This window comes from Ovis aries, chromosome 3, assembly GCF_016772045.2.
Source record: "Ovis aries strain OAR_USU_Benz2616 breed Rambouillet chromosome 3, ARS-UI_Ramb_v3.0, whole genome shotgun sequence".
NCBI classification, from domain to species: Eukaryota; Metazoa; Chordata; class Mammalia; order Artiodactyla; family Bovidae; genus Ovis; species Ovis aries.
In genome coordinates this window covers 139,667,562-139,695,549 of record NC_056056.1, presented here as the reverse complement: position 1 = coordinate 139,695,549, position 27,988 = coordinate 139,667,562, and the positions used below count along the sequence as shown (strand labels likewise).

The window sequence follows — 27,988 nt, the reverse complement described above, 5'->3', positions numbered from 1 at the left end:
GCAGGCAAAACTGTGAGCGATGTGGCAACCCAGGCGGGGGTCTCCTGTGGTCCTCCCTGTGCACAGCGACCCAGCTCATGCTCCCCATGAGCCTGCGGGACCTGAGCGTTACCCGGGAACCGCCAGTTGCTCCTGGAGACACTTCTGGGCGGCCCTCACCAAGTACCAACACTGCGAATACAACAGCAGCCTGATCAGCTGTCGGCCAAAGTTGCCTCCTGGTGAGTTACGTCTTTTTTTCTTTTTCTCATTTAACATTTTTATAGTACTGTGAGTGTCCCCAGTGTTATAAAATTATGCCAAAACAAAGAATAAAGTCCTTGTCCTGAGGAGTATGCGGTGTAAAAGGCGCGAATGAAGCGAGGAAAAAAAACAGCACAAACACACAGAGTGGGGAGGAAATGTAAGGTAGAATCAATGAAACTTTCAACGGACCGAGAATGGAAAGGCTACGGGCAGGGCTCCAACTCCTCCCCATAAAACAGAATTATAACAGCAGTAGCAACAGTAACATTTGGGGGTGTTTATTGTTATTAATATGTATCATGCAGTATCATTGAATTAATTCTGTAATGCAGGTACTTTTATTATACCTACCTGGAAATAAAGGGTTTAACTGTTAACAAAGTGCCAAATATGCTTCTGAATAAATTAACTCATTTAATTCTCATAAAATCCTTCTGAAATAGGAACTGTTTCACTCACTTTACAGATGAAGAGAATGAAGCAGTCAAGTTAAGTGACTTGCTCAATGTGGCTCAGGTAGAAAGTGAGCGAGCCAGAATTTGAACCTGAGAAGTCAGAAGGTTGGAGCCAAGATCCAAATCCAGGAAGCCCAACTCTGTGATGGCTCCAGGATTCATATCCACAGGCCCTGACTCTCAAACCTGTGTGTTTCATTATGTGCAATGAAGCACAATGAAAAAATAATTTAATTTAAAAATATTTATATTGACTGTTCACAATGCAGATTTATTTTGTAAAGGCCTTTAATATTGCGATGAAAAAGCGTTTATTTGAAGAATAAATATTGTTTTTTTTAAAGAAGGGAACATGTTTTCCTCCTTCCTTCCTTCCTTCCTTCATTCAATAAACATGCATGAGTGTCTGTTTACACCAGACACTATGTGAGGTACCATGGTGACAGCAGTGCCCAAACGAGACAAAAATGACAGAAAACAAGGGAACCGGACATGATGTTCATTTTAATGATGAATACACACTAGACTTATCAGGAGCGCTAGGGACAAATAGCTAACAGGGAATAAAGGAACATTTCAGTCTTATGATACAGCTGCTGCTGCTCAGTCGCTTCAGTCATGTCCGACTCTGTGCGACCCCATAGAAGGCAGCCCAGCAGGCTCCACCATCCCTGGGATTCTCCAGGCAAGAACACTGGAGTGGGTTGCCATTTCCTTCTCCAACACATGAAAGTGAAAAGTGAAAGTGAAGTTGCTCAGTCATGTCTGACTCTTAGTGACCCCATGAACTGCAGCCCACCAGCCTCCTCCATCCATGGGATTTTCCAGGCAAGAGTACTGGAGTGGGTCGCCAGTGCCATACAGGGAACGACATTATTCTGGGCTGGACTGTCCCACATGAGTATTATTTAGCCCTCTTTTCATTTCCTCCCTTCTGTTTTCTTCATTGTAGTTACAGCACTTGGAGGAGAACATGTTATCAAATAACACTTAGTATAGACGTTTGTTAACACTTCAAACAGTGCTTTGGGTGACGGCAGGAGTAACGTTAATGATAAGAGCTATCACATATTAAACACTTCTTATGTATTAGGCATTAGTCTAAGAATTTTACATGTTAACTCATTTAATAGATCATGAGCTCGATTCTATTATGATCCAAACTTTATAGACAAAGAGATTGAAACTCAGAAAGATTAAGAAACTTACCCAAGGAGATCTAATGCTAAAATGTGGAGGTTTTAATCTGTTAATGGAAATTAGGTTTGGGATTGCTTATAGGTTTCAGTCACTCTTTGAATTCCCTTCCTCATGACAGTGTAAGTGAGTGTTTTACAAGTCTGGAAATGGTGAAGTGGCATGCAGACCTCTGAACCTGCAATGAAAAACTAGTATAAAAGATCCCTAAAGAAAAAAGAGATGATGAGAGTTGAGTTTTCAAAGTCTACTATCAAAAGCTAGAATTTTACTCAGCTTAAACATCTATTTTGGAGATAGGAGAGTGAAATGTATTCCTGTCTTCTCATTTCATTTTTTTAAAATAAATTTTTATTTTCTGATTCTTCTTTAGCATGATAAAATGCAATAATCAACAAAAACTAAAATAAGAAGAGAAACCCACAGCCCTCCGAGCTACTTTTTAAGAAAAGCATAATAAAGCATTAGCTTGGAAGTCTTTTTCATGATTATGTAGATTGTCCCTATAGTTTAATAAAACATCCGAGAACAAGAAAAATAATTTGGTTTTCCCATACAGAGGACAACAAAGTCTGGTCTTCTTATCTGAACTTAGGTTTTAAAACACTAACATTATAAAGAGTTATAGTCCTCTATTATAGGGCCATAATAAAATGATAAAATAATAAAATGTATCACTAATTCTTATTATAGTCGGTCATTTTGTTCCCTGTTAGCACATTTCACTTCTGACATTCAAGAGAGAGGCTGAGCTATGGGACATTTGCAGAGAAATCATGCGAGGACCCAGACCATATACTCCCCCACCCTCCACCTCCCCACACATCCCCACCCCCACCCTCACCTCCTCCCAGCAATCTCCACTGAACTCTTAAATTCCTGAGTGGTCTCTAACTTCTTTCTCTGCTTAGGCCAGTGTTTCTGTTGAGAATCCTCCCCTACTTCCTTCACTTCCTTGTCTGGCTGACTTTTATTTCTGCTTCAAAACCCAGCTGAGGTATCATTTGGTCTAGAAATGTTCTCTGACCCCTTTCCTAAGCCAAGTTTGGTGGCAGAGTGCTCAAATCTGATTTTTTTTCCCTGGCCCTTCACATGCTGTTAACACAACTGTTTGCTTATTTATTCTTTCCTTCACTAGACTCATCCTTTTACTCCACAAACATTTCTTGAGCACCTAGTATTTGCCTGGGACTCTGGTAGGTGTTAGGGAGACAAGGAGAAAAGAAACTCCCTAATACACTCCCTGGGGGATAATGATATTCAGTGATTGTTTGCAGAATGAATGAATGAAATTAGGTCATTACAAACAGTGGAAAGAAGATCAGAAGATTAGCAGGCACATGAAAGTGATTTGTTTTTTCCATTCTCCCATTTCTCACAGCCCACTCTGTTGTATAACACCTCTCTAAGCCTCTTGATTTCAGTTTTTGCTCTCCTCGTAGTCTTCATCTTATTGCTGTCTTTATAGGAAGCAGGAACTTTGGCATAGGAGGGACCACAGTTCTGATGCCAGCCCTGTCGCTTACTATCTCTGTGATCCCTGGCTCTTTGCTTAATTTCTCTGAGCTGGAATCTCCTCCTCTGTAAGATGGAAATTACAAATACCTATACAGTGGAGTACTGTGTGAATATTAAATGTGATTCACACATAAAAAGGGCTTGACTCTTAGTCTGACTTTGAAGAGTCTTCCTTTCCTTTTTTTTGGCTCTCCCCTTCTTCTATCCCTCATCTTCCTACAAGACATCATCAGGGTAGTAGTAGTATGCGAGATGGTTTCATGTGATACATGGAATTTTCTAGAATATTAATATTACTTATATATATTATACATTTTTAGAATAGTAATATTACTTATACATATTAAAATATATGATCATTAAACTTCATTCAACTTTTGTTTTCTATAGAAATTATTGCTTAGATTTGCAAAAAATAAAAAATAAAACAGAGATTTGTTTTTTAAAAACAGGAAAAGAATCTGAAAAAGAATGGATAGACATATACTCCAAAATAAAATAAAAATTAAACTTAAAAATGAGAAGAAAAAAAATAAAACCAAAAAAATAGTTAGAAAAAATATTGTCAGTACAAAGGATGGCGGGCGGGGGGCCGGGGGGATATGCCTAAAAACCACTGCAGAAATTAACAAAAATGATAATATAAAAGAAGAAAAACCTTTAGCTCAGAAGTTCACAAGCTGCTATATTTATTATGCTTGTCCTGAGAGCTTGATAAACTGAGAAGCCTCTTAAAAATGAAAGAGGAGAGTGAAAATGTTGGCTTAAAATTCAACATTCAAAAAACTAAGATCAAGGCATCCAGTCCCATCACTTCATGACAAATAGATGGGAGAATAATGGAAACAGTGACTCTGTTTTCTTGGGCTCCAAAATCACTGCAGATGGTGACTACAGCCATGCTTTTAAAAGATGCTTTCTCCTTGGAAGAAAAGTTATGACCAACCTAGACAACATATTAAAAAGGAGAGACATTACTTTGCCAGCAAAGGTCCATCTAGTCAAAGCTACAGTTTTTCCAGTAGTCATGTATGGATGTGAGAGCTGGACTATAAAGAAAACTGAGCACTGAAGAATTGATGCTTTTGAACTGTGGTGTTGGAGAAGACTCTTGAGAGTTCCTTGGACTGCAAGAGGTCCAACCAGTCCATCCTAAGGGAAATCAGTCCTGAATATTCGTTGGAAGGACTGATGCTGAAGGTGAAACTCCAATACTTTGGCTACCTGATGTGAAGAACTGACTCATTGGAAAAGAGCCTGATGCTGGGAAAGACTGAAGGCAGGAGGAGAAGGGGACAATAGAGGATGAGATGGTTGGATGGCATCACTGGCACAATGGACATAAGTTTGAGCTAGCTAGTTGGTGATCGACAGGGAGGCTTGGCATGCTGCAGTCCATGGAATCGCAAAGAGTCAGACATGAATGAGCAACTGAACTGAACTGAACTGAACCATAGTTATGCATTTCTCAAATGCCACTTGTAAAAAAAATCCAGTCCTGGGTCTGACAAAGATTAATTCTTAAGCTTCATGGTCATGCTTTTGGCTTTCTTAGGATAGAATTAGTCTCTAATAGACTAAGAAGTCAGTCTTGGGTCTCCAGAACCTGTCTAGTTCTGAGTATGATTAAATGTAAAGTGAAAGAAGATCGTTCTGTACACTTAAGAATAATTAATGCCCAAACAGAACTTCCAAAAATGTTCTATATCTCCCACACTGTGTATCTCCATTTCTTGATCTATAATATAGCTGCTAAGTCACTTCACTCGTGTCCAACTCTTTGCGACCCCATAGACGGCAGCCCACCAGGCTCCCCGTCCCTGGGATTCTCCAGGCAAGAATACTGGAGTGGGTTGCCATTTCCTTCTCCAACGCATGAAAATGAAAAATGAATGTGAAGTCGCTCAGTTGTGCCCAACTCTTAGCGACCCCATGGACTGCAGCCTTCCAGGCTCCTCTGTCCATGGGATTTTCCAGGCAAGAGTACTGGAGCGGGGTGCCATTGCCTTCTCTGATAATATAGCTAGAATAATATAGTCTAGCTCAATAGGCTAGGGTCAAATGAGGGTCAAATGTTAAAAGAAGCACTTAGAAACATATAGGGAATATAATAATTGATATGTATGCGTGAGCCATTATTATGATGAATCTAAAAGAAACTAGCCTCTTTGGGGCACCTAGCACTCCATCCTCTGGCAGAAGAGCTGACATCCTATGCCCACAGACTGGAAAGTTATTTATCCCTTTACCCAAGTCTTCCTGTTTTTTGAGGTTTTGTGATAAAATCAGCCCATTAGAAGCTTTCTGTCTCTGAACACATATTTGTTGTTGTTTAGTCGCTAAGTCATGTCTCTTTGCCACCCCAGGGTATTCTGTAACTTGGGGAGATCAGATACTCTCTTCAGTGTCTAGATCAGATACTCTCTTCAGTGTCTCTGTGCTGATAATCTTCTACCTAAAAATCTACAGATTTTTCTGTAGATTCATTTGTTAGAATTTGAGACTATATCGCATGTGCACATACACACACACAAACGTTTCTTGTGTTCCATATGAGAGAGTCCACCAATCTCACCCACTCCTCAGAGACTTATTTGCAGTATGGGGACCAAAAAAAAAAAAAAACCCCACAGGCGAATTTACACCTCCTCCCAGCAAAAGTTAAGGTCAATGAAAAGTTTTAACCAAAGCTGAAACAAACCCAGGCCTTGGAAATTGTGATCTGGGTGTAGGATCTTCTCTTTACAGCATAAGACAGTTTAGTCATAATGATGTCATAATGATTATGTCTGCACTGCCTAGGGAGCGAATAAAGATGAATATAGGAAATCAGGAATTTGGGAAACAGACCATTCATGGTGAAAGGCTGGCCACTCCCTCCTTTCCTTAAGGGTGCCAAAGTGCACCACTACCCAACCAATAACAAAGAAAGCAGGTCCAGCAGGCTTGGGGGATGGGGCACCTGACCAGGAGGCGGTGGAGGTAAGTGCAAGACCAGGTCTTCTTACAGCTCCAGCGCAGAGGTTACCCTTCGCTTCTCCTCTCTTCTCAGGGTCTAAGATCCCTCTGAGACAGGTAGAAATACACCTTTTGCACTAAGAGATACACATCAACAGCCAACCTGGCGTCCTCCGGTGAAATCAGGCCCGGGTATTTAAAGGCTCTGCGGAGGACGGCAGGTGGGGATTTCTGGATCATCCCTGGTTTAGTTTACCCAGTTTCTCTAACCAAGTTGGCAACCTGGTGCCCACTTCTGGGTTGATTCCGGTGCACGTGGAAGGGACACTCGCAACCCTTCCCTACTGGATCACTAAGGGGAAGCTAGGGAATGCGCGGTTTCTCCACTTCCAGCCAGCGCTCTCTAGGGCGCACGCCCCTGTGCGAAGAGCCCCTCCCTGCACCTCGCGCGGCTCTGGAGCTGGTCCCCGCGCTCACCCTTCTCCTCCCCGGACTCCGAGGTGCAACCAGCGTCCCCGCTCCCGTTTCCATCCTCTCTTCCTTCCATTCTTTCTCTCCGTTTTCTCCATTTTCCTTCCTACTCCTACCCCTCTCAGGGTCTGGACCCTTGTCGCTCTCTCCTTCTCCCCTCCTCTTTGGACCTCAACCCTCTTCCCCGACGGCCCCTCTCCGTTTCCTTGGTTCCACTTGTCTTTTCTGCTCGCTTTTCTACGCCGCTCTTTCCCTGTTTTCTGTGCGCCCCAGGCTTCTCAGTCCGACGGCAAGGAACGCGCTCACCGCCCGCAGCCACGGTCCCCAAATCCAGCGCTGATCTCGCCTTCTTCCTCCCCTAAAGGAGCCTCCCCGGAGTTTCCTGGGTCAAGCCCGAGCTCCCGACCCAGGGAACCGCGCTGGCCTCCCGGGGGGCCCAGCTGTCAGGGAAGATGGGTCTATTTTAGGTCCTGCATCCAGTGTCCCCACCCCGAGGACGCGGGCACTGGTCCCGCGACTCGGGTAACACCTCTCCAGCACGATCCTGAGCTAAGGTGGACCCAGTTCCTCCAGAGGGTCTCGGATCCCCTGGCCAGGCAGGCGGCGGCGCCACGGCTGTGGATGGCGGTCTCAAAACCAGCATCTCGAAATTCGAGCACCCAGGGAACCCGGGCTCGCGGGCGGGGCGTTCCAGCGCAAGCCACCCACTGCCCGCCCCCCAGGAATAGGCCGCCTTGGCACAGTCACTTCTCCTGGCATAGAGACTCACAGGAGCTTTCCCAGCCTGTGCCCTTTACCTCGGTTTGCCCTGGTTTACTTAATTCCTAGTCAGTCCGGTCATTAGCCTGCAGTAACCTACACGCAGTGGGATCCTTTGGAAAACGATAAGGATTTAGGACCATCAACAAGACACGAGGAGCCACAGCGTCTAACCTAAGCCCCAGAAGGTTGAGAGACCACGCTGCAGACGTGTGCGTGTCCCCATGCGCACTCGAGCGCGCGCGCGCGCGCACACACACACACACACACACACACACACACATATCCCAGTTGGGATCCAGCCACAGGTTTGCACACTGACAAGTCTTTAAGTCAACGGAAAATATAAACAGCTTCACTCACCCGCCTTTTTCTTCCCTCTCCCGATTGGGATCCAGGGGAAAAGGGTGGATTGAGAGACCCTTCTTTCTTTTCTTTTCGCCTTTCTAAAGAGTGGAAATTTCCATCATGTGATAGGGGGCAGCATCCCCAGTGTCGCGTTTCCTGTGGACCCTCCCTTCCAGCCCCAGCCGCCAATCGTCAGGCGGCAACCTGAGATGTCAAGAAAGCATCCTCCCAGGTGGGGCTGAGCCGTCCAGCTGTCCCCCAAGAGTGAAGCCTGGGACCTGCCAGCCCCTGCTCCAGCTTTCCTGGACCCACGACAGCAGAGGATATCGTGGTGTGAGTTGAGCTTTTCTGTGGGTTTTTTTTTTAAACGATTAAGTTCCTTCATTAGTCAAGGTTGCATTTATTGGATCTGTCCTATATGTGGAAATACATGTCCATGCTCATTTTGAAGTCTGTAAAAGAGTTTTTCTTTCAGTCAGTGGCCCTAAACTTCCTGTAGGTTTGATGATGTCAAACCTGAATCTGACATAAAGGAAAAAAAAATTGAGGAAGGGTTGTAAATGAAAAACCTTTCATTCACAGTAAAAATCACTTAATGCAAAAGCAGTGTAGAAGATAGTTTGCCAGTCCTCAACCATGGCTAGGGGTCTTTTGCGGTCATTTCCCACCCATTCCAGGATTCCACTGTAAGCATAATCCTCAGCATATATGAAGAAGGAATTGGGATTTAATAAATAGCACTACAGTTTCAGTTCTGCTTGTTAAAGGCACCACTTACCATTTTAAGGAAAGCTGTTTACATTGAAACTTTTCTGAGGTTAACCAAAATTCCTGTTTCCAAAAAAGCCTATGCAAGTAACAAATATGTTCACAACCTCCTGTTTATTTAATGCTCATTTGTCACTCTTTAAGGGAGAAAGTGTTCTCCTATAGAGATCTGAGCCCCACAGTTTAACAAACTTATCAGGCAACACAAATTACTTTCTAAATTCTCGCATACCCAATTTAACTTTATTCAGAATGGCAAGGTTCACTGTTCAGACTGTGAATATCTAGAACTCTCTTATTTTACAGTTCCCATTAACTAACGCATTAGCAGCATCTCAGCAATTTAAAAAAAAAAGGATAACAACAAAACAAATCCATCTAGACAATGCAAATATATAATAATCAGGAGGATTAAAAACTCTCCATTAACACACATACACACACATAAGTTCAGTTCAGTTCATTTCATTTCAGTCGCTCAGTTGTATCCGACTCTGCGACCCCATGAATCGCAGCACGCCAGGCCTCCCTGTCCATCACCAACTCCCAGAGTTCACTCAGACTCACGGCCATTGAGTCCATGATACCATCCAGCCATCTCATCCTCTGTCATCCCCTTCTCCTCCTGCCCCCAATCCCTCCCAGCATCAAAGTCTTTTCCAATGACTCAACTCTTCGCATGAGGTGGCCAAAGTACTGCAGTTTCAGCTTTAGCATCATTCCTTCCAAAGAACACCCAGGACTGATCTCCTTTAGAATGGACTGGTTGGATCTCCTTGCAAGAGAAGACTCTCAAGAGTCTTCTCCAACACCACAGTTCAAAAGCATCAATTCTTCGGCACTCAGCTTTCTTCATAGTCCAACTCTCACATCCGTACATGACTACTGGAAAACTCATAAATTTGACTAGATGGACCTTCATTGGCAAAGTAATGTCTCTGCTTTTGAATATGCTATTTAGGTTGGTCATAACTTTCCTTCTAAGGAGTAAACATCTTTTAATTTCATGGCTGCAGTCACCATCCACAGTGATTTTGGAGCCCCCCAAAATTAAGTCTGACACAGTTTCTACTGTTTCCCCATCTATTTGCCATGAAGTGATGGGACCAGATGCCATGATCTTCGTTTTCTGAATGTTGAGCTTTAAGCCAACTTTTTAACTCTCCTCTTTCACTTTCATTAAGAGGCTTTTTAGTTCCTCTTCACTTTCTGCCATAAGGGTGGTATCATCTGCATATCTGAAGTTATTGATATTTCTCCTGGCAATCTTGATTCCAGCTTGTGCTTCTTCCATCCCAGTGTTTCTCACGATGTACTCTGCATATAAGTTAAGCTGTGAAAAGAAGGGAAGCTAAAAGCAAATGAGAAAAGGAAAGATATAAGCGTCTGAATGCAGAGCTCCAAAGAATAGCAAGAAGAGATAAGAAAGCCTTCCTCAGCAATCAGTGCAAAAATATAGAGGAAAGCAACAGAATGGGAAAGACTAGAGATCTCTTCAAGAAAATTAGAGATACCAAGGGAACATTTCATGCAAAGATGGGCTTGGTAAAGGACAGAGATGGTATGGTCGTAAGATATTAAGAAGAGGTGGCAAGAATACACAGAAGAACTGTACAAAAAAGATCTTCATGACCAGACCAAGAAATTAGAATTCATCAGAATAGTTTTGATGTCTCTTTAAATTTGTTGAAACTAGATTATCTTCACATTATTACACTTTTCCATTGATTCTTGTTTAATAAATATAAGCATCCTTTATAAAAGTACTAAATTGTCAAAATTGGTAAAATTGGAAGAGGATTAATGAGAGATCATAATAGATACATATCTCTCTCTACCTAAATTAGTAAAAGCAAAATCCAAGGTTCCGAAACAAAAAGCCCTTTCAGAGAAAATACAAATAAAGATGGGATCAATGCAGTCCTAAGACTGATACTAGTTCACTATGCAGCTGCTCAACTTTTTAATGAATTACTTATTTAGTCAGTTCTTGGTGTCCATACCTTAGGTAGTACAGAAAAATAGTGGTTCTTTGCCTAATTTTCTAGAGAACTATAGGTTGTTCATTTACATATGTGCTACTTACTTTAATCATACATGTATTGAAATAAAATGAATTGCATTGTCTATAAAGCCACAAAGTGATGAGCAAAATTCAAATTTGTCATCTTTTGTAGCTATTTTACATTCTTAGAGATTTAGAAGAGCTCTGAGCAATGTCTAGGTGGTATGAGACAACTGGCATGCCATTGTCTTTCCATGATATAATCAAACTCTTGAGCCTTTGATGACTATGCTGAATCTACTTAACAATCCTCAAGGGCTTGTTTTAAACCAGCCTTCGAAAGAGAAGGGAATGGCAATCCCTGGAGAAGGGAATGGCAATCCACTCCAGTATTCTTGCCTGGAGAATCCCATGGACAGAGGAGCCTGGTGGGTTACAGTCCATGGGATCACAAAGAGTTGGACTTGACTAAGCGACTAACACTACTACTACTACTTGTGAGGTTGGTGTTTTTATCTTTACTTTTCAGATGAGAAAACAGAGTGAATGAGTTAAGGGACTTTCCAGAGGCAGAATCAGAGTAAGGATTCAGCTATATATGATTCCAAAGGTCTCCGCCTTCTGTCCCATCATTAGACTTGTCCTAATTTGGGCTCCAGAAGCACATCATAATACATGAGTATAGGCATCACTAGACTTCAAGCTCCTGAGCAACCATTCTCTATTTATTCTCATCAGTGTTTCTGACATTTGCTGTAGGGTAGCTCTGTACTTATTTATTGGATGAGTGGATGAACAAATGAAGAACATCCCTACAATTTGTATACTGTCACACACTATTTGTGCCTGAGTTATTTGTTAAATAAAGTGATCTGTGATTTATCCCTAGTGATATTTTGCATCTTCTCTCAATTTTTTCTCTGTAGTTAAGAAAAACCATAATTAGGTGCTCAGTTAGAATTTTGGTGCCCAGAGAGACAATTGCTGATTCAGTATGCCAGGCTACCAGTTACTCTGACATGCTTGTGTAACTGGTGTTTGAACAGAGACTGACATTGATTTGTTATTGCCAGGTAACACAATAGCATGGCAGCTTTCAGAAAATACTGAATTACTCTCGAAGCAAATTTTCCCCTTTGCAACATTCCTCTGAGAGCTAGAAACATAGTCATGTCAAACTTAACTTTCTATTTCCTTTATTTGGAAAAATAAAATGAAAGAACTTATCACTAATCCCCCAAAACTAGAGATGTTTAATGAGAATGACCACATTTAAAATAAGTATTAATATATACATGTATGTTTTGTGAATGAATAAGATGTAGAACATGTAAAGTTAAACACTTGGTTTCTGATTTCTAGAACCAGAATCTTTCCTGGATTTGAATTCCAACGTTGATATTTACTAGCTGGTAATTAGTTATTAGTTACATAATAATTAGGTAAATTATTAACTTCTCTATGCCCCAGTTTCCTCATCTGTAATTTGGGACTTCCCAGGTGGTGCTAAAGAACCACCTACAAATGGGAAAGAACCCACCTACCAATGCAGGAGACTTTAGAGACTCAGGTTCAATCCTTGGGTTGGGACGATCCCCTGGAGGATGGCATGGTAACCCACTCCAGTATTCTTGCCTGAGAAACCCCATGGACAGAGGAGCCTGGAGGGCTACAGTCCATAGCATCACAAAGAGTTGGACACAACTGAAATGACTGAGCATGTATTTTTACCTATTCTAGAGTTATTTCAAAAAATCAAGTAAATCTCGTAAGGCACTTAAATCATCCTTTTTTCACATGGAAAATACTGATTATAGTTGTAGCATCTGTTACTGAAAATTTCTTGTAATTACCCTAAAACTTCATTCTATTCTCCTGGGCCTGTTTCTTCCTTCTTAGTACAAGAGAGTAGACTATTTAATCCTTGCATCCTGTGTGATCTTAACATTCTACAATTGCACAACTTATAGGTATTTACTTCTTTTATTCCCTTGTTACCACAATAAAACCCTAGTTCCCTAAAATTTGCCTTCTGAAGTAATGGAGAACAGGAAACTATCATTAACCTATTATTTAAATTTCTTAAGCTTGAAACATAAAGCAATACAAAATTTGCAGTTTAATTTTGAAATCATGAAAGCATTTAACTTCTAGTCTTCAAATATAAGAGATAGATGTTGTGAAAGAGGTCAAAATTGTATGCTTACTTTTCCATGGCCCTGTTCCAATTCTGCAGTAGGTTTCATTCTTTCTCATTGTGTGATAAATTGTTTACATGGTTCCTCTTGAGACTGTAAGTTCTGTAGATGTGATATCAAAACATGTTTGCTGAATAAATAAATAAGTGAGTCAATCAATTGATGCTTCTCTGTTTTACAAAAAGTTGAAAAGCTAAGTGATAATTTTCTTCAAGATAAGGATGGAATTTAATCAAACAAAAACATTTTAAATTCAAATACCACTATGAAGACACTTTTGGAACTCACTGATTTAAAATTATAATCTGGCTTTGTGTGTTGTGCTTAGTCACTCAGTCATGGCTGACTCTTTGCAACCCCATGGACTTCAGCCTACCAGGCTCCTCCACTTATAGGTATTCTCCAGGCAAGAATACTGGAGTGGATTGCCACACCTTCCTCCAGGGGATCTTACCAACCCAGGGATCAAACCCAGGTCTCCCACATTGCAGACAGATTCTTTACTGTCTGAGCCACCAGGGAAGCCCTGGAGGAGGGCATGGCAACCCACTCCAATATTCTTGTCTGGAGGATCCCCATGTATGCAGGAGCCTTACAGTCCATGGGGTCGCAAAGAGTCAGACGTGACAGAGTGACTAAGCACAAAGCCAGGTTATAATTTTATTTTATTTTTTTTTTACATAATATCCCCTTTTTTATTTTTTTAACTTCATATATGATATTATACATGGTTCAATGCCATTCTCCTAAATCATCCCACCCTCTCCCTCTCCCACAGAGTCCAAAAGACTGTTCTATACATCTGTGTCTCTTTTGTTGTCTCGCATACAGGGTCATCATTGCCATCTTTCTAAATTCCATATATATGTGTTAGTATACTGTATTGGTGTTTTTCTTTCTGGCTTACTTCACTCTGTATAATCAGCTCCAGGTTCATCCACCTCATTAGAACTGATTCAAATGTATTCTTTTTAATGGCTGAGTAATACTCCATTGTGTGTATGTACCACAGCTTTCTTATCCATTCCTCTGCTGATGGACATCTAGGTTGCTTCCATGTCCTGGCTATTATAAACAGTGCTGTGATGAACATTGGGGTACACGTGCCTCTTTCAGTTTTGGATTCCTCAGGGTATATGCCCAGCAGTGGGATTGCTGGGTCGTATGGCAGTTCTATTTCCAGTTTTTAAAGGAATCTCCACACTGTTCTCCATAGTGGCTGTACTAGTTTGCATTCCCACCAACAGTGTAAGACGGTTCCCTCTTTTCCACACCTTCTCCAGCATTTATTGCTTGTAGACTTTTGGATAGCTGCCATTCTGACTGGCGTGAAATGGTACCTCATTGTGGTTTTTATTTGCATTTCTCTGATAATGAGTGATGTTGAGCATCTTTTCATGTGTTTGTTAGCCATCTGTATGTCTTCTTTGGAGAAATGTCTGTTTAGTTCTTTAGCCCATTTTTTGATTGGGTCATATATTTTTCTGGAATTAAGCTGCAGGAGTTGCTTGTATATTTTTGAGATTAGTTCTTCAGTTGCTTCATTTGCTATTATTTTCTCCCATTCTGAAGGCTGTCTTTTCACCTTGCTTAGAGTTTCCTATGTTGTGCAAAAGCTTTTAAGTTTAATTAGGTCCCATTTGTTTATTTTTGCTTTTATTTCCAATATTCTGGGAGGTGGGTCATAGAGGATCCTGCTATGATTTATGTTGGAGAGTGTTTTGCCTATGTTCTCCTCTAGGAGTTTTATAGTTTCTGGTCTTACATTTAGATCTTTAATCCATTTTGAGTTTATTTTTGTGTAAGGTGTTAGAAAGTGTTCTAGTTTCATTCTTTTACAAGTGGTTGACCAGTTTTCCCAGCACCACTTGTTAAAGAGATTGTCTTTTCTCCATTGTATATTCTTTCCTCCTTTGTCAAAGATAGGGTATCCATAGGTGTGTGGATTTATCTCTGGGCTTTCTATTTTGTTCCACTGATCTATATTTCTGTCTTTGTGCCAGTACCATACTGTCTTGATGACTGTGGCTTTGTAGTAGAGCCTGAAGTCAGGCAGGTTGATTCCTCCAGTTCCATTCTTCTTTCTCAAGATTGCTTTGGCTGTTTGAGGTTTTTTATATTTCCATACAAATTGTGAAATTTGGTAGCTTGATAAGGATTGCATTGAATCTATAGATTGCTTGGGTAGTATACTCATTTTCACTATATTGATTCTTCTGATCCATGAACATGGTATATTTCTCCATCTATTAGTGTCCTCTTTGATTTCTTTCATCAGTGTTTTATAGTTTTCTATATATATGTCTTTTGTTTCTTTAGGTAGATATATTCCTATGTATTTTATTCTTTTTGTTGCAATGGTGAATGGAATTGTTTCCTTAATTTCTCTATTTTCTCATTATTAGTGTATAGGAATGCAAGGGATTTCTGTGTGTTGATTTAATATCCTGCAACTTTACTAAATTCATTGATTAGCTCTAGTAATTTTCTGGTGGAGTCTTAAGGGTTTTCTATGTAGAGGATCATGTCATCTGCAAACAGTGAGAGTTTTACTTCTTCTTTTCCAATTTGGATTCCTTTTATTTCTTTTTCTGCTCTGATTGCTGTGGGAAAAACTTCCAAAACTATGTTGAATAGTAGTGGTGAGAGTGGGCACCCTTCTCTTGTTCCTGACTTTAGGGGAAATGCTTTCAGTTTTTCACCATTGAGGAGAATGTTTGCTGTGGGTTTGTCATATATAGCTTTTATTATGTTGAGGTATGTTCCTTCTATGCCTGCTTTCTGGAGAGTTTTTATTATAAATGGATGTTGAATTTTGTCAAAGGCTTTCTCTGCATCTATTGAAATAATCATACGGCTTTTATTTTTCAGTTTGTTAATGTGGTGAATTACATTGATTGATTTCCAGATATTGAAGAATCCTTGCATCCCTGGGATAAAGCCCACTTGGTCATGGTGTATTATCTTTTTAATGTGTTGTTGGATTCTGATTGCTAGAATTTTGTTAAGTATTTTTGCATCTATGTTCATCAGTGATATTGGCTTGTAGTTTCCTTTTTTTGTGGCATCTTTGTCAGGTTTCGGTTTTAGGGTGATGGTGGCCTCATAGAATTGGAAGTTTACTTCCTCATAGTTTGGAAGTTTACCTTCCTCTGCAATTTTCTGGAAGAGTTTGAGTAGGATAGGTGTTAGCTCTTCTCTAAATTTTTGGTAGAATTCAGCTGTGAAGCCATCTGGACCTGGGCTTTTGTTTGCTGGGATATTTCTGATTACAGTTTCAATATCCATGCTTTGGATGGGTCTGTTAAGATTTTCTATTTCTTCCTGGTTCAGTTTTGGAAAGTTGTAGTTTTCTAAGAATTTGTCCAATTCCTTCCAAGTTGTCCGTTTTAGTTGCATATAATTGCTAATAGTAGTCTCTTATGATCCTTTGTATTTCTGTGTTGTCTGTTGTGATCTCTCTATTTTCATTTCTAATTTTATTGATTTGATTTTTCTCCCTTTGTTTCTTGATGAGTCTGGCTAATGGTTTGTCAATTTTATGTATCCTCTCAAAGAATCAGATTTCGGCTTTGTTGATTTTTGCTATGGCCTCTTTTGTTTCTTTTGCATTTATTTCTGCCCTAATTTTTTTTAACTTTATTTTACTTTGCAATACTGTATTGATTTTGCCATACATTGACATGAATCCACCATGGGTGTACATGAGTTCCCAAACATGAACCCCCCTCCCACCTCCCACCCCATATCATCTCTCTGGATCATCCCCGTGCACCAGCCCCAAGCATCCTGTATCCTGCATCGAACATAGACTGGCGACTTTTTTCTTACATGATAGTATACATGTTTCAATGCCGCTCTCCCAAATCATCCCACCCTCTCCCTCTCCCTCAGAGTCCGAAAGTCCGCTCTACACATCTGTGTCTTTTTTCCTGTCTTGCATACAGGGTCGTCATTACCATCTTTCTAAATTCCATATATATGTGTTAGTATACTGTACTGGTGTTTTTCTTTCTGGCTTACTTCACTCTGTATAATCAGCTCCAGGTTCATCCACCTCATTAGAACTGATTCAAATGTATTCTTTTTGATGGCTGAGTAATACTCCATTGTGTGTATGTACCACAGCTTTCTTATCCATTCCTCTGCTGATGGACATCTAGGTTGCTTCCATGTCCTGGCTATTATAAACAGTGCTGTGATGAACATTGGGGTACACGTGTCTCTTTCAGTTCTGGTTTCCTCGGTGTGTATGCCCAGCAGTGGGATTGCTGGGTCATAAGGCAGTTCTATTTGCAATTTTTTAAGAAATCTCCACACTGTTCTCCATAGTGGCTGTACTAGTTTGCATTCCCACCAACAGTGTAAGAGGGTTCCCTTTTCTCCACACCCTCTCCAGCATTTATTGCTTGCAGACTTTTGGATCGCAGCCATTCTGACTGGTGTGAAGTGGTACCTCAGATTTCTTTCCTTCTACTAACCCTGGGGTTCTTCATTTCTTCCTTTTCTAGTTGCTTTAGGTGTAGAGTTAGGTTATTTATTGACTTTTTTCTTGTTTCTTGAGGTATGCCTGTATTGCTCTGAACTTTCCCCTTAGCACTGATTTTACAGTGTCCCACAGGTTTTGGGTTGTTGTGTTTTCATTTTCATTCCTTTCTATGCATATTTTGATTTCTCTTTTGATTTATTCTGTGATTTGTTGATTATTCAGCAGCATGTTTTTCAGCATCCATATGTTGGAATTTTTAATAGTTTTTCTCCTGTAATTGAGATCTAATCTTACTGCATTGTGGTCAGAAAAGATGCTTGGAATGATTTCAATTTTTTTGAATTTCCCAAGGGTAGATTTATGGCCCAGGATGTGATCTGTCCTGGAGAAGGTTCTGTGTGCACTTGAGAAAAAGGTGAAATTCATTGTTTTGGGGTGAAATGTCCTATAGATATCAATTAGGTCTAACTGGTCTAGTGTATCATTTAAAGTGTGTGTTTCCTTGTTAATTTTCTGTTTAGTGGATCTATCCATAGGTGTGAGTGGGGTATTAAAGTCTCCCACTATTATTGTGTTATTGTTAATTTCCCCTTTCATACTTGTTAGCATTTGTCTTACATATTGCAGTGTTCCTATGTTGGGTTCATATATAACTGTTATATCTTCTTCTTGAATTGATCCTTTGATCATTATGTAGTGTCCTTCTTTGTCTCTTTTCACAGCCTTTGTTTTAAAGTCTATTTTATCTGATATGAGTATTGCTGCACCTACTTTCTTTTGGTCTCTATTTGCATAGAATATCTTTTTCCAGCCCTTCACTTTCAGTCTGTATGTGTCCCTTGTTTTGAGGTGGGTCTATTGTAGACAACATATATAGGGGTCTTGTTTTTGTATCCATTCAGCCAGTCTTTGTCTTTTGGTTGGGGTATTCAATCCATTTACATTTAAGGTATTTATTGATAAGTATGATCCCATTGCCATTTACTTTATTGTTTTGAGTTCGAGTTTATACACCCTTTCTGTGTTTCCTGTCTAGAGAAGATTCTTTAGCATTTGTTGGAGAGCTGGTTTGGCGGTGCTGAATTCTCTCAGCTTTTGCTTGTCTGTAAAGCTTTTGATTTCCCCTTCATATTTGAATGAGATCCTTGCTGGGTACAGTAATCTGGGCTGTAGGTTATTTTCTTTCATCACTTTAAGTATGTCTTGCCATTCCCTCCTGGCCTGAAGAGTTTCTGTTGAAAGATCAGCTGATACCCTTATGGGAATCCCCTTGTGTGTCATTTGTTGTTTTTCCCTTGCTGCTTTTAATATTTATTCTTTGTGTTTAACCTTTGTTAATTTGATTAATATGTGTCTTGGGGTGTTTCACCTTGGGTTTATCCTGTTTGGGACTCTCTGGGTTTCTTGGACTTGGGTGATTATTTCCTTCCCCATTTTAGGGAAGTTTTCAACTATTATCTCCTCAAGTATTTTCTCATGGTCTTTCTTTTTGTCTTCTTCTTCTTCTGGGACTCCTATGATTCGAATGTTGGGTGTTTAACATTGTCCCAGAGGTCTCTGAGATTGTCCTCTTTCTCTTAATTCATTTTTCTTTTTTCCTCTCTGATTCATTTATTTCTACCATTCTTCTACTTCGCTAATCCTATCTCCTGCCTCTATTATTCTACTATTTGTTGCCTCCAGAGTGTTTTTTATCTCATTTATTGCATTGTTCATTATATATTGACTCTTTTTTATTTCTTGTAGGTCCTTCTTAAACCTTTCTTGCATCTTCTCAATCCTTGTTTCCAAGCGATTTATCTGTGATTCCATTTTGATTTTAAGACTTTGAATCATTTTCACTATCATTATTCGGAATTCTTTATCAGGTAGATTCCCTATCTCTTCCTCTTTTGTTTGGTTTGGTGGGCATTTATCCTGTTACTTTACCTGCTGTGTATTCCTCTATCTCTTCATGACTCATTTCCTCAGGTAAGTCTGTTTATATTGCTGTGTTTGGGGTGGCCTTTCTGTATTCTGGCAGTTTGTGGCGTTCTCTTTATTGTGGAGTTTCCTCTTTGTGGGTGGGGTTGTACAGGTGGCTTGTCAATGTTTCCTGGCTAGAGAAGCTTGTGTCAGTGTTCTGGTGGGTGGATCTGGGTTTCTTCTCTCTGGAGTGCAATGAAGTGTACAGTAATGAGTTATGAGATAACAGTGGGTCTGGAGTAACTTTGAGTAGCCTGTATATTGAGGCTCAGGGCTGTGTTCCTGTGTTGCTGGAGAACTTACATGGTATGTCTTGCTCTGGCACTTGTTGGCCCTTGGGTGGTGCTTGGTTTCAGTGTAAGTATGGAGGCATTTGATGAGTTCCTGTCGATTAATGTTCCCTGGAGTCAGGAGTTCTCTGGTGTTCTCAGGATTTGGACTTAAGCCTCTTACTTCTGGTTTTCAGTCTTATTTTCACAGTAGTCTCAAGACTTCTCCATCTATACAGCACCGTTGATAAAACATCTCCTTTCAAAGACAATGGGCTGCTTTTCTTGGTGCCTGATGTCCTCTGCCAGCATTCAGAAGTTGTTTTGTGGAATTTACTCAGCGTTTAAATGTTCTTTTGATGAATTTGTTGGGTAGAAAGTGGTCTCCCCTTCCTATTCCTCTGCCATCTTAGGACCACCTCCAGGTAATAATTTTAAACCAGTGAGTTCCAAAAGTGTCTTCATAGTGGTATTTGAATTTGAAATGTTTTTGTTTGATTAAATTCCATCCTTATTTGAAGAAAATTATCATTTAGCTTTTCAACTTTTTGTAAAACAGAGAAGCATCAATTGATTGATTCATTTATTAATTTTTTCATCAAATGGCTTTACTGGGGGTCTTATTTTACTCCAGCCTGGATGAAGATTCTTCCTAACCTGTGTGGGACATTGGAAGAACTGAGTCTTCTTGGGATTTTCTGTGCCACTCCATATAGCTGTCGCTGACCAAGGGGGATTCCTCCTTCTATGTCACATAGGGGTTCAGTGCTTTTCCAGATCCTTCTCTGATGAGGCTATCAACAAAGCAGAATATCCAGACCCTTCTCTTTCATGTCATCCTGCTTGGATAGCCTTCAATAGCTCACAAGTGCAGGACTTTGTAAATATGATAAGTTCTGAGGAGTGAAGCGCATCTCTGAAGGGTATCCCAAGGTGGATGATTCAGGGTTGAAATTATGACTAATTTGACTGCACAAAGGAAGGCTCTGACATGAAGCCTCATGTATGTTGTTTTCACTTGAGACATCTCTTTTCTCTGAACTTTGCCTGCCCACAGGTAGTCCTCTGTTTAAAGCTCATGACCCCATGTCCTTCCTCAGAAAATCCAGTCCTGTCTTCATTTGCTCATCCTCTGATTTAAAAAACATTTACTGGGTATTTCCTAAGTTCTAGCTATGAGTGACAAAATGGTGAGTCAAAACAGACACAATCTTTGTTCTCGTGGAGTTTATAATTTGGTAGGAGAAAGCATTTTAATCAAAGTGTTAAGTGTCAGTCACTCAGTTGTGACAACTCTTTGGGACCTCATGGACTGTAGCCCTCCAGGCCCCTCTGTCCATGGAATTCTCCAGGCCAAGAATACTGGAGTGAGTAGCCATTCCCTTCTCCAGGGGGTCTTCCCAACCCCAGGATTCAACCCTGGTCTCCTGCATTGCAGATTCTTTACCATCTGAGCCACCAGGGAAGCCCGAGAGCGAGTCAAAGCAGACACAATCTTTGTTCTCGTGGGGTTTGTGATCTGGTAGGATAAAACAAAATGTGACACTAATACACATAAAATGACAAAGACTGCAGTGAAAGATGGATGCACTGACCATAGGGACAGACTTACCTGAGGAAATGAGTCATGAAGATAAAAGTGAACAACTTTAATGTATTCCCATGCATATAGGAAGCCCGTGCCTATGGGGGAGGCAAGGCAGCCTGGTTCTCCTGAGATCGTGGGACGTGTGGATCCACCTCAGGTAGAGGGATCACCTTCGGTACCAAGAGGGATACATTCCCCTTCTCAGTTTTCTTTACTCATTCTCTCCGGAGGTGGACAAACTCCTGTCCCCACAATGGGATAAATGCAAGAACCTGATTCTAGTTCTGTCTCTCTATCAGTGAGAGCTGTGGGCTGGCTGGTTTGTGTTCCTAGATCCTCTGCAAATCCACACATTTCACAGACACATGATTTACTCATCTAGAGACAACCGGAGTTACTCCTCTTTTTGTCTGATCCTTTAGTAACCCAATAGCTCAGGTGGTAAAGAATCCACCTGCAATGCAGGAGACCCCAGTTCTATTTCTGGGTGGGGAAGATCTGCTGGAAGAAGGGATAGGCTACCCACTCCAGTCTTCTTGGGCTTCCCTGTGGCTCAGCTGGTAAAGAACCCATCTGCAATGTGGAAGACCTGGGTCCGATCCCTGGATTGAGAAGATACCCTGGAGAAGGGAGAGGCTACCCACTCCAGTATTCTGGCCTAGAGAATTCCAGGGACTGTATTGTCCATGGGGTTGCAAAGAGTTAGACATGACTGAGCGACTTTCATACATATTCATACTTAGGAATCTGAGAGAATCCTATCCTACCCCTAACAAAATGCTTTCAGCTCTTTTTATGTTCTTCCTTAAGCCAAGCACATCACACTAAACATCATGATACACTAGTTATCAGTTATCCCTTTGCTTTCTGGAAGCAATGATCCAGCTTGTTGGGATATTTTTGATAAGAGACCCTCTGTTGATGCTCTAGACAGGAGAGGATGGAATCTGTTAGTTTAATCTGCCATAGAGAGTTCAAGGTAAAAAAAAAGGGTTCTGGCTTTTATAATAAAGCCAGACTGTAAACTGGTGAGAGCATCTGAGTGGGATAGTAATGAATGAGCCTCAAACTCAGGAACACTGAACACCATTGTTTTGAGGAAGGTCTGGTGCATGAAACAGAGTTTCCTTTAAAACTTAAAAAAAAAAAGAAAAAAAGAAAAGTCCATTTAAAACTGAGATTTACAGTCAGTGCATAAATTTTCTTAAATCTATGTTGACACATTGCAGCATGTAGTATGCTAGGAAAGACCTGTTGCAATATTTAATGTGTAAAGGACAAAGTCACACCTCAAGCCCAGCTTCTGGGCTCTTTGTTTTTTAACAAAACCCATTTTTATGTTAGCAGTTCCACTTATAACTTACAAGGAAAATGCCTCCAGATAAACTTGGCCATCCTTGTTCAAAGGTGTGAGCTAGTACACAAAAGTGTCAAGGTGATCATGACAGTTGGTTTCCAAATGTAAATTTCAAGTATCCTCATCAAATTGAGTCTTCTGTTCATGAACCTAGTATTTTCTTACCTTTGCTCTTGCTTCAAAATCATCTCACCACACAGGGTCCCCACGCTTTAGGCTGGCCTTAGCCAGAGGAGTAAATGCGATGGAATGTGACTGACATACTCTTTTACCTTCCCCTTTGAGTATCCTCTGGTCCCTGCCTGAACATGTCCTATTTTCTATCTTTTGCAGGACAAGAAAGAGCCTTCTGCCCATTTAGGAAGGCAAACTCCCTACTTTGCTCCCTGAGGTAATGTCCTAATCTCTGGATACCCCATAAAAATGTAATGCTCTTTCTCTCATTTTATTCAGAAGCTTGTACTTCTTTAGGGCAAGCAGACATTTAAGCATCCAATACACCAAAATCCTCAGAATCACCCACTCTGTGAACAGGCCTTGAAAAGAACTGCTTGATGACAGCCTAAGAGATGTCCTAATATGGGGGAGGTATCACCTATTTGGGTTTCCCCAGTGGCTCAGTGGTAAAGAATCTGCCTGCAATGCAGGAGACACAGGAGACACGGGTTTGATCCCTGGGTTGAGAAGATCCCCTGGAGGAGGGCATGGCGACCATCTAGTATTCTTGCCTGGAGAATCCCGTGGATAGAGAAGCCTGACAGGTTACAGTCCATAGCGTCAGAAAGAGTCGGAGACAGCTGTAACTGAATACACACCCACATCACCCATTTAGGACTGACCTCAGCACAAAAGTTGACAGCGTGACATACATCTAATGCATCTTCAGCTTTCTCTTGCCCCATAGGATGTGTTGCGGGGGGAGTCCCCACACCCTCACATTCTTATCCTTCTCCATGTCAAAATCTGCTCAGTTGACAGACATAAGTTGTCAACTTCTATGCTGAGGTCAGTCCTAAATAGATGATGTGCATATGTGTTCAGTTACAGCTGTGTCTGACTCTTTGTGACCCTATTACTGTAGCTTGCCAGGCTTCTCTGTCCATGAGATTCTCCAGGCAAGAATACTGGAGTGGGCGGCCATGCCCTCCTCCAGGTGATCTTCTCAACCCAGGGACTGAACCCGTGTCTCCTGTGTCTGCTGCATTGCAGGCAGATTCTTTACCACTGAGCCACTGGGGAAACCCAAATAAGTGATACTTCCCCCATATTAGGACCTCTTAAGCTGTCATCATCGGCATTAAGGTGTGAGGATTTGAGGTCTTATCTTCTGTCTATTTAGCAATGTTTATTCACATGCTGGATAATGTCTAAGATGCAGATACTAGTTAGATATTCGCTGTTCTTAAGAAGCCTTCCCAGGTGGTGCTAGTGGTAAGGAACACGCCTGCCAATGCAGAAGACGCAAGAGAGGCAGGTTCTATCGCTGGATTGAAAAGATCCCCTGGAGGAGGGCATGACAATCCACTCTAGTATTCTTGCCTGGAGAATCCCATGGACAGAGGAGCCTGGCGGGCTTTGGTCCATAGGGTTGCAAAGAGTTGGACACAACTGAAGTCACCTAGCCCACCTACCCTGTTCTTAAGAATTAGCAGTCTAAGGGAGAGGGGTGCACAGGTAAAAATAATTATTCTACGGTAATTTTGGGGGTGGCTGGAGGACAGTGTTAGAAGAACATGTGAAGGAATGTGAAACTAAGCAAGCTCAAGGTTCCAGCTGGGTCATGGTTGGAAAACATCCCGATACCCTCACCCAAAGCAATGTGATAGTGCTTAATGTTAATTATTCCTATTCTCCAACACTTAAAGAGACCCTCTTTCCTTGGAATGTTTGCTACTGATAGAATAACCAAACAACCTTTAAGCCAAAGGAATGAATCTCTAAGTGTGGAATTTCGGGAACCGAAAGAAATGTGCTATATCCTTGTTGTTTCTAACTGCTGACAGGTCCACACACAGATTTGTACCAGATCTGTCTGAAGCATGAGGTATATGGAAACTCCCAAACTCCATTCTGAAGAAGTTGATTTGGTAACATCAATTTGTGTCCCTTGAATCTACCTTTTAATGATATACCTTGGATCATCCTAATGTGTGGCCAGGTTTGAAAACTACAATGCTATCTCTTGAAAACTTGAAATTATACTGGGTCAGATCTTGTCTTTTTGTAAGGTTAACTCCCACCCTTCCCCAGGGTCCTAACTTGATGTCAGAGAATAACTTAGGTCGCAAACAGATTGGAGTCTTACTATTTCAGTGTCCATATCTGTTATATGGATCATACTGGCTTTGGAAATCCAGGTCCATAAACTTTACCTGGATGGGGCTCATTTTCCTGGGCCTGGAACCAGATGAAAGTTTTGTGTGATGCAGGATCCCTCAATAGCCACCTGAATGGGAATTCCCCAGAATACTTGTGAAAAATTCCCTCATTCCACCCCCCGCATGCTGAACCGGCATCTCTAGAATGTGAGGAAAACCATATTTTTAACGCATTCCTCAAGTGGTTCTCACTCCCACCAAGACAGAGACTATCTAGACAAGATGCACCCACTGATGAGACAAATTTGAGGATGTGCTGGGAGGGTGGTAGGTCCAGCAGTCTAAATACAGTACTTACAGGGTCTGGTGACAACTCACCATATTATCTCTGCTGCAGCTTCTTCCATGGAGAAGTGAGAGGGCCAGGCAAGTGGAGATGCTGAGCAGGTAATTCTAGAGGGTGGGACAGGGAGGGTGGAGAGAAGCCTTGAGTTAGGAAATTAAAGAAGCAGATCATGAGCAGAAGGACCTTGGTTATAACACTGAGAACTGGGGGCTGGTGGCACTTGAATTTGCATATGAATTTGCTCAGTAAGAATGACTAATCTCTGCTCTATAGAGCATCAGCTGTGAGAATTCACTTCCAAGACAGCTCGTTCACATGGCTCACAAGTTGGTGATGACTGTCATCTAGTTTCAACTGGAGCTATGATCTGAGAGCTTCAGTTATTCTCCACGTGGGCCTTGCACATGGAACTGCTTGAGTGCTCTCATTGCCATGGTGACTGATTTCCAAGCGTGAATATTCCAAAGTGTGGAAACTGGAAATGCTCTCTGCTCAAGTCAGGGCCTAGAAAAGGGAATGTAGCACCTCTACCATATACCATTCGTCAAGCAGTCATAGAACCTGACCTCATCCTCATCCTCTCAATGAAAAAATGTTAAAACTTTGAGACCTTGTTTAATCTATCACAATGAGAATGGATTGAGTCAAAACAATTAAGAAATATGATCAATTACAATATTGTGTTAATTTCAGATCTACAGCATAGTGATTTAGTTTTCTGCAGATTATATTTCATTAAAGGTTAGTATAAGATATTGGGTGTAATTCCCTGGGATATTTCAGTAAACCCTGTTGCTTATCTATTTCATATATAGTAGTTTGTGTCTGTTACTCTCATACTGCAAATTTACCGCTCCCCCAATCTCTCTTCTGTTGGTAATCGTAAGTTTGTGTTCTAAATCTGTGAGTCTGTTTTGTATATAGATTCTTTGGTATTATTTTTCCGATTCCACTTGTAAATGGCATTATACAGTATTTGTCTCTCATTTCACTAAGCATAATAGTACCTAAGCACATCCACATTACTGCAAATGACAGTATTTCATTCTTTATTTTATGGCTGATATTCCACTGTATGTATATACTACATCTTTATTTATTCATCTGTTGATAGGCACTCAGCTTTCATGTCTTGGATACTGTAAATAGTGTTGCTATGAACACTGGGTGCATGTATCTTCCACACATTAGTGTTTTTGTTTTTTCTAGATATATACCTAGGAATGGAGTTGCTGAATCATACGGTAGTACTATTTTCAGTTTTAAAGGAACTTCTATACTGTTTTCCATAGTGACTGAACCAGTTTACATTCCCACCAACAGTGTAAAGGGTTCCCTTTCCTCCATATTCTCTCTAACATTTTTGATGATAGCCATTCTGACAGGTGTGAGGTGATATCTCTTTGTTCTTTTGATTTACGTTTCCCTAATAATTAGTTATGAACATCTTTTCATGTGCCTGTTATCCATCTGCATGTCTTCTCTGGAAAAATATCTATTCAAGTCTTCTACTCATTTTTGTTTGTTTGTTTGTTTATATTGAGTTGTATGAACTGTTTGTATCTTTTGGAAATTTAACCCCTTGTCAGTTGCATCGTTTGCAGATAGTTTCCCCATTCTGCAGGTTGTCTTTTCATTTTGTCATTTTGCTGATGGTTTCTTTTGCTATGCAAAAGGTTTTAAGTTTAATTAGATATCATTTGTTTATTTTTGGTTTTACTTCTTTTGCCTTGGGAGACCGACTGACCTAAGAAAAAATTGCTATCATTCATGTCAAAGAATGTTTCAACACAACATTATAGGTCAACTATCAACATTCAGAAAACGAAGATCATGGCATCTGGTCCCATCACTTCATGGGAAATAGATGGGGAAACAGTGTCAGACTTTATTTTGGGGGGCTCCAGAATCACTGCAGATGGTGACGGCAGCCATGAAATTAAAAGACGCTTACTCCTTGGAAGAAAAGTTATGACCAACCTAGATAGCATATTCAAAAGCAGAGACATTACTTTGCTGACTAAGGTCCATCTAGTCAAGGCTATGGTTTTTCCTGTGGTCATGTATGGATGTGAGAGTTGGACTGTGAAGAAGGCTGAGCGCTGAAGAATTGATGCGTTTGAACTGTGGTATTGGAGAAGACTCTTGAGAATCCCTTGGATTGCAAGGAGATCCAACCAGTCCGTTCTGAAGGAGATCAACCCTGGGATTTCTTTGGAAGGAATGATGCTGAAGCTGAAACTCCAGTACTCTGGCCACCTCATGCGAAGAGTTGACTCATTGGAAAAGACTCTGATGCTGGGAGGGATTGGGGGCAAGAGGAGAAGGGGACGACTGAGAATGAGATGGCTGGATGGCATCACAGACTCAATGGAGGTGAGTCTGAGTGAACTCCGGGAGATGGTGATGGACAGGGAGGCCTGGCGTGCTGTGATTCATGGGGTGGCAAAGAGTCGGACACGACTGAGTGACTGAACTGAACTGAACTGATATATGAATTAAAATTTATAAAAGAATGTTTCACCTACATTCTCTTCTAAGAGTTTTATGGTGTTGTGTCTTCATTTAGCTCTTTAAACCATCTTGAGTTTATTTTTGTATAGGTGTGAGGAAATGTTCTAACTTCATTCTTTTACATGTTAACTGTCCAGTTTTCCTAACACCCTTTGTAGAAGAGATGGCCTTTGTCTCAGTTGTATATTCTTGACTCCCTTGGTAAAGATTAAGTGACCA

The 27,988-nt window shown here is 40.9% G+C and overlaps 2 protein-coding genes across 2 annotated transcripts in view; one reads left to right on the top strand and one right to left on the bottom strand.

Annotated features, from left to right (window-relative positions):
• The window catches only part of SLC38A4 (solute carrier family 38 member 4), an 81,444-nt gene extending 73,368 nt beyond the window's left edge, over positions 1 to 8,076 (bottom strand). The window contains exon 1 of the mRNA XM_042246822.2: positions 7,968 to 8,076. The gene's annotated coding sequence lies outside the window, so the exon portion shown is untranslated. The remainder of the gene's footprint in view (positions 1 to 7,967) is intronic.
• On the top strand, positions 20 to 27,988 carry LOC106990997 (uncharacterized). Its single transcript, XM_060413668.1, has 6 exons — positions 20 to 221; positions 3,367 to 3,481; positions 6,308 to 6,398; positions 6,561 to 8,285; positions 22,925 to 22,982; positions 24,595 to 27,988. Exons 1-4 carry the CDS (start codon positions 20 to 22, stop codon positions 7,671 to 7,673), a joined length of 1,521 nt encoding a protein of 506 aa, XP_060269651.1. The 3' UTR covers positions 7,674 to 8,285; positions 22,925 to 22,982; positions 24,595 to 27,988.